Source organism: Medicago sativa, chromosome 5, assembly GCF_051527215.1.
Source record: "Medicago sativa cultivar Bolivia chromosome 5, Bolivia_mono, whole genome shotgun sequence".
Classification (NCBI taxonomy): Eukaryota; Viridiplantae; Streptophyta; class Magnoliopsida; order Fabales; family Fabaceae; genus Medicago; species Medicago sativa.
This window is the reverse complement of record NC_140753.1, coordinates 61,828,837-61,836,507: the sequence shown is the minus strand read 5'-3', so window position 1 is coordinate 61,836,507 and position 7,671 is coordinate 61,828,837. Positions and strand designations below refer to the sequence as shown.

Here is a 7,671-nt window from a genome sequence, read left to right as displayed (position 1 = left end):
TTACCAATAGTTCCTGTACCTATGATCTTGCCTGACTGGTTGCCTCCAAATTTCACATTTCCTCCCTCTTTCATTGTTAGGCTGAGGAACATGGACTTGTCTCCTGTCATGTGTCTTGAGCAACCGCTGTCTAGGTACCATGATCTTTGCTTTGGCACTGCTCTTAGACATACCTGCATCATTGACATTTTTAGATTTAGGTACCCATTGTTCTATGGGTCCTGGAAGGTTAGTACTTAAGGCTTTACTCTTCACTTCTTGTACCTTATGCTGTGAGTTGGGTTGCTTCTGATTAACCATCACCTTAGGTTTTGGTACTTCAGAAGCAGTAACTGTCTTCTTCTGAAACTTAGACTTCAGAACCCCAGATTTTGATTTCACCAGACTCTGAGGAATAGGTTCTGATCTTTTCAGGATCCTAACCTTTGAAGTTTTGGAATCAGATTTGATCATAGCCTTTGACTTAGGGTTCTTTGGCTTTGAAGTAATCTTAGCCTTAGAACTAGAAGCTTCAGGTTCTGATTGAACAACAGTTTCCAACTCAGCCCCTTCTGGTACAAAGAATGTTTTCAGACCTTCCTTGATGCATTCACAACAAGACTCTAGATTGGTTTTCTCCAGTTTCACTTCTGGAAAACCAATTCCTCTGCCATTGTTCTTGTAAATGCTATAAATCATAGAAGCCACTCTGCTTCTGTCAATGCCAGATATAATAAAATCTTCAAGAGCAATTTCATGGTTACTTAAAGGTTTTTCATTACACTTTTCTTGTAGCTTCTGACATAAGAACCTGAGCTGATCTTCATATGTTTTACACATGAAGTCAAAGCCCCTGAGTCCTTGTTCAGAAGCTTTCAGATCCAATAGAGTTGATTTTTGCTGTTGTACCAAATCAGCATATTTTTCTTTTAAATCCTTCAACTCATTGGTTCTTACTTCAAAATGTGTAAGAAGTTCTTTAAGTGACTCAACAAGTTCATCTCTGGGAATTTTGGAATATACCTCATTTTCATCTTCTGAGTCTGAATCTGATCCAGCTTCTGAAGTTGCTGTTGCTACCAACCCAACAGCTACCTTTGCATCTTCATCAGCTTCCTCTTTATCAGATCCAGATTCACTACCCAAATCATCCCAGGTTGCCATTAAACTCTGCTTAATCTGCTTCTTGAATTTGCTTGGTTTGAATGTAGACCTCTTTGATTTGTCCTTTGACTTTTCTCTTTGAAGATCAGGGCATTCAGCAATGAAGTGTCCAGGCTTCTTACAGTTGAAGCATCCCTTCTGATCTTCTTTCCTTGAGCTTCTGGAGTTACCCCTTTTGGCGAGAAACTTTCTGTTCTTCTTGGCCAGATATTGAAGTCTGTTTGAGAGCATGGCCATTTCAGCAGCATCTGGTTCAGAATCTGAACTTGACTGTTCTTCCTCTTCAGATTCAACCACTTTGAGAGCTTTTGATGACTTGCCTTTGGATGGAAGAGCTATTGATTTACTCTTCTTAGTAGACTCATGTTCATTAAGACTTAACTCATGAACTTTGAGAGAACTAACAAGATCTTCGACACTTAAAGTGTTTAAATCTTTAGCTTCCTCAATGGCAGTCACCTTCGGTCTCCATCTGGCAGGTAAGCTTCTGAGAATCTTACTTACATGATCAGAAGCAACATAGCTCTTCTTTAGAATTTGTAGCCCAGAGACTAAGGTTTGAAACCTTGAGTACATCTCCTCAATAGTTTCATCATCCTTCATCTTGAATAACTCGTACTGATGTACAAGCATAAGAGCTTTAGCTTCTTTGACCTTCTTGCTCCCTTCGTAGTTAGAACAGAGTGAAGCAAACATAGCTTTAGCAGTGGATTTGTCACTCATCTTCATGTACTCTGCTTTAGGTATGGCAGTGACAAGAGCTCCTCTGATAATATGATGCTTCTTGTAGAGTTTCCTCAGTTCAGGAGTATGTTTCTTTCTATCCACAGCAGCTCCTTCTTCATCAAGGACTAAATCACCAACACCATCTTCCAGAATATCCCATAATTCTTCATCAAGGCTCATGATGTAACTGTAAAAGTTGGTCTTCCACCAAGAGAACTCTTCAGCATCTCCATTGAACTTTGGAACTTTTCCAACACTGGTTTTCTTACTATCACTGTAATCATGTGAGACATGTTTATAGCTAGTATCACTAGAACCAGAACCATTAGGAGGAGGAGTAGTCATGTTTTTCTCAGATCTTTGACTGTTGCACGGTTAAGTGTTACACAACAGACCAAGGCTCTAGATACCAATTGAAGGTGAGAAAAACACAAGAAGGGGGGGTTGAATTGTGTTTTGAAAAATTCTTCAATTTCTCTAAACAACTGAATACACTGATCAGAAGCTAAGTGAGACAGCTTCTGAAGTGATGATCAGAATCTAAATGCAGCGGAAAAAACAGAGAGAGAGAAGAAGAACGACACAAAGCAATTATACTGGTTCCTTCCACAATCCGGAAGTAGTCCAGTCCCCCTTGCACTTCCAAGGAGATTTCACTATGAGTAATATCTGATTACAAATGCTCAAGCACACAAGCAAGAGACTTCCAATGCTCAAGCACACAAGCAAGAGACTTCCTTTGCTCAAGAACACAATCAAGAGACTTCCTGCTCAAGCACAACTGCAAGAGACTTCCTAACTAAACAAAATTACACAGAAAATTGTTTAAGGTTGAACACTTGATATACAATCAGAGGTGCTCACAATACAAATCAGATACAGACTCAATGGACTTAAGAATTTCTAAGATATGACTTTGAGACACAGAAATTCTAAGTGAATGCAGAACAATTTCAGCAGAGGTTTGGTACTTGTGAAAATCTTGTGAGTCTTTCGTTCAGCGTTCTTGCATTACCAATTCTCTAGGTCTTCACTCCTTTATATAGAGGTGTGAAAGAGACGTTGTGAAATTGCCAGCACACCAAAGAGTCGTTGTTGAAGCTTGATCTTTCACCAATGATCTTTTGCCTGATTTGGTTGTTGTCCTATGAAGAACAAATTTGAAATCCATTCCTTATCCAAAGGAACATCTATGCAGGCGAAACCGTATTCTGGAGCTGTTTTCTTGTCTTGTAGTGCGGACACAAAACAGAGTAGTGGAGAACGTGGTTGTACAATTCGTACAAAGTACAATGTCAACGCTTTCGTCCAAATTGCAAACACACACCTTCAAACACCTTTGAAATGACCGTTGCAAACTCCACTAATCCTTTGTTTGTGTTTTCGAATCCAATAGACAGCTTTTGCATTGATGATTCTTCAATTCTTGATTCTTTGCAAATCCAGTTGATATTCAGCTTCTGGTGAAATGGCTTCTGATGAGGCAGCTTCTGATGATGCAGCTTCTGATGATGCAGCTTCTGATGATGCAGTTTCTGATGAGATGACTTCTGCAGCTTCTGATGATGTGACTTCTGGACCTCTTGTCTTCAGGAGCACTATTCTTCAGGAGCAGCTTACTTCAGGAGCGCTATTTCTTCAGGAGCAGCTTGACTTCAGGAGCGCTTTTTCTTCAGGAGCAAGTTGCCTTCAGGAGCGTCCAAGCTTCAAATTTTTGTTGTTTCCATAGCTCTTTATTTGCTCATTCAGAACCAATGATGATGTAACTTTATAATTATGGTCCTGTACACTTGAACAAATATTAGCTAATCCAATTTACAATTTTTAATACCTTGTTATCATCAAAACTCTTTAAGGTTTATTGTTAAACACATTTTGTTCCAACATGGTTACAACCCCTAAACGCTTTGGTGGTCTAGGGATTTGTGAAGCTACACTTACTAATTTAGCTCTGCTCGATAAGTTAGTGTGGAACACGCTTCATAATAAAGATAAATTGTGGGTGAAAGTTATTTCCCATAAATACTTGGGCAACACGCCTTTATGGACGAATAAGAAACATAATAAACTATCAATCACTTGGCACGGTATTCAACATGCCATTACAAATTTTGCTGCCGGATATAGTTTTCGTGTAGGCTCCAGAGACTCATCGATTTGGAATATTGACTGGACACAACTCGGTCCCCTCTGTCAATTGGTCCCATTTGTTAACATCAGTGATTCAGTTATGTGTTTGAAGGATGTGTGGGAGGATGGTAGGTGGAACTTGCAAGGTCTTGCCACTATGATACCAACCGATATTGTTCAATACACTCATCAGCTTCCAGCTCCTAATAACTTGGATGCACGACTTCCAGATGCATGGACTTGGAGACATGCAAAGAAAGGCGAATATACTTGGTCGAGTGGATACTCTTGGCTTCTTCAACAAAATAGAAATTGGAATGTGAATTGTAACATGAATTGGCTTTGGCGTCTTAAAGTACCAGCAAAACTTCAACACTTTCTATAGCTTTGTTTTCATAATGCTCTTCCTATTAATACCCGTCGGCATCATTGCAACATGGTAGCTTCTCCAAGCTGCAACCGTTGCTCTTCACCCATAGAGGACATTCTTCACTGTTTACGTGATTGCCCGCACTCTAGAGAGCTTTGGCTCCGCTTGAATATGGGGCGCTATAATAATTTTTTCTCTGAATTTGATGTCAAAGTTTGGCTTCATGAGATGAGAAAGGGTACTTCTGCTATTTTGTTTATTACAGGAGTATGGTATGCTTGGTGTTGGAGAAACAATACTATTTTTGAGGATCAACACTGGCGTATTCAAGATGTGGTGCGAAAGACCTTTTTGTTACATGATGAATGCATTTTTTACTATCCCAATCTTGGGTTGGACCCACACTCATCACCCTCTTAACTCATTGGATCCCCCCTCCGGAAGGTACACTTAAACTCAATATTGATGGTAGCTTTCTAGAAGATTTGGGTTGTTTAGGTGCTGGCGGTTTGTTCGCAACCACGATGGAGATTGGATAGCTGGTTTTTCTCACTATGAAGCTGGAGGTGATGCGTTATTATCTGAGTTACGTGTTATCCATATAGGTATTGACTTTTGTAGTCTAAAAGGCTATGACAACATTATTTGTGAGAGTGATTGTTTGGAAGCAATTGACCTGATTATTGATGGTCGTGATCATACTTTGCACGCTTATGCTACTGACATCCTTCATATTAGAGATGCTTTATATGAAAATGGTAATACAACATTGGTGCATGTTCTTAGAGAACAAAATACGTGTGCAAATTTCATTGCTAAGGAAGGATCACATGCAAGGTGCTCTGCTCGTTGGAATTGCCCTCCGCCTGGCATGGAATCTCTCATTCTGAGAGATAAGCTTGGAACTTTTTTTTTTTTGAAGAAGCAAAAATGGAATTTATTAAGATCACAATGAGTCCTGACCAGCACAAGAAGTGCTAGTGTAGGAGTCATAAAGTAGCAAAATACAAATACAAATGATAGATCGGGAACACCGAAATGTAAACGCATACATCTGTGCGTCAAAGACAAAATCTAAACACGCCTACCACATCCAAACCAACACGCAAAAACCACACCTCCCACAAAACCCGCACCCGTCACGCATATAGCTATCTCCATCACACCACGCAAACACCAATAACCTCGCTAACCCTCCTGTTGGCCACCACTACCACACACTACAAAACCAACACCACATCCACAACCTGTGTCTTCTCACCACCGACCCACCATAACAGCATCACAACATCACCTCCTCCCACCACCTAACCGTGACTTACATCACCACCATCACCGTCTCACCACCAACCCTATGCCTATAACACCACCATCACCTCCAAAAGCCTCCTTTCACAACCATCGTTTCTGCCGCTGCCGATGCTCTAACCATCTCTGTTGAGCTACTACATAACCTCCTCAACACCACATAACCACCACCCCATAACATCATCTTGTTGGGGCAACAACCTCACCACATAACCACCACTGATCCACCACCTCTCGCCAGCACAACAACCACCATAATGTAAGGTGAGGCCAAAATGTAACCCACTAAACTAACACAGAGACACCCAAATCAAAAACAGATCTGAACGATGCTGGAAAGGATCCACAGAAGCAACAGATGGGATGCAGAGCACCACCACAACCACCTTTAAACCACCACAACTTCAAAATGATTGGTTGTGGCTTCTTAGGGGAATAAAAATGTGATGTTACAACTGAATCACCACCACCATCCACACTACTTCACCGCCACCTCCACAACATCACCACCACCTCTCAAAAAAACCTCCAAACGGATCCCGTGATAGATCCACCACCACACAAGACTTCAACCACCAAGTCTCACACCACCGAACCACCGCCTCAAACACTCCAAATGACAAACAGACACCAAAACCTTGTGACCTTCTTACCACCACCACCTCATCACCACCAATAGTCTTGGGATAGTTCAAAATGGACAGATCGGAGCAAGACAGCCACAAAACCTCCTTTCACCACCGACCCACCAAGACAGCCACCGCTGCAACCGCCTTTCACCACTGAATCCGATACCTCCACCACCACAAAACCTCCTCATACAATCAAACTGTGACCTACCACCGCCATCACCGCCGCACCTCCTCACCACGGATCTGGAACTAATCGGAACTAAACACGGACCAACACCAGATAAAAAGAACCGCCATAGTGCTACACCGCACAACCACACCTCAACCAGCACAATCACCCACCAAAACCACCACGTGAGACCCGACCCAACCAACCAACAGATTGGAAACTTCAAACAGATCTAGTCTAGAGAAAGGTGAACCAACCCAATACCAGATCGAACACAATCTTAGAAAAGCTACAACAACTGAGATAGGAGATGTAACACCCATACTAGACGTATCTAGAATGTCTAGCACGCGCGTTAAGTTTAGTATTGGATACATTAAGAATTTACAACAATAAACTACGAATGAATATATATATACAACCAAATGCGTTCGTACAAAGAACATAACTCAACTTCTCTAAAAATATAATAGATGCATCCTTGAATATCCATCTCATCCTGCAGCGGGTACGAACGAACACTTGTCGCATCATCCATTCGGCTACTAGCTTGCTAATCCAACCTGTTTATCTGAAACAAAAAGGATTGGGATGAGACATAATGTCTCAGTGAGTTCCCCTAAATCCTAGGCTATAGGCAACCTCAGGGAAAACCTACGGTCACCACGTGTCTAAAATACAACCTGCCGGTTGATTATACGTGTGTGGGGACTTGCATACTTAGACGGTCGTGCATACTAGGGCCGTCATAGTCTTAACTCACTTGTTATAGGCTTCACTTCCTATACGTGTCATGGCGGTCAAGGGGAATCTAAAACCGCAATGCCAAGAATACGCTCTACGTATCAAGGCCTAATTCTAACATAAACATGACACGGTTCTAAACCGGACGATTAGGGGAAACCTAAGATCGTCATCGGCATATCTTTCTCTATACTTGCTCTATGCATAGCTATATTGTATCTAACAACATATTCTATCTTGCTATCATACTAGTTCTTGACGATCTACGTCTATGTTCTACTATTCTTGACGATCTACGTCAAGGCTCTACTATTCTTGACGATCTACGTCAAGGCTCTATGACATGACATAAATTTGTCTAATAAATATGCACAGTCAGGTTCATTCATGAAGTTAGCGTTTAACAATCAAACATTATCTGAGTTCATTTTACGGAAAGCCCCGAGTGG

The 7,671-nt window shown here is 41.3% G+C and overlaps 1 protein-coding gene across 1 annotated transcript; it reads left to right on the top strand.

Annotated features, from left to right (window-relative positions):
- The first annotated feature begins 4,435 nt into the window (after positions 1 to 4,435).
- LOC146923791 (uncharacterized) lies at positions 4,436 to 5,324 on the top strand. The gene is made up of 2 exons (XM_085711777.1): positions 4,436 to 4,641; positions 4,868 to 5,324. Exons 1-2 carry the CDS (start codon positions 4,436 to 4,438, stop codon positions 5,322 to 5,324), a joined length of 663 nt encoding a protein of 220 aa, XP_085567903.1.
- The last annotated feature ends 2,347 nt before the right edge of the window (positions 5,325 to 7,671 follow it).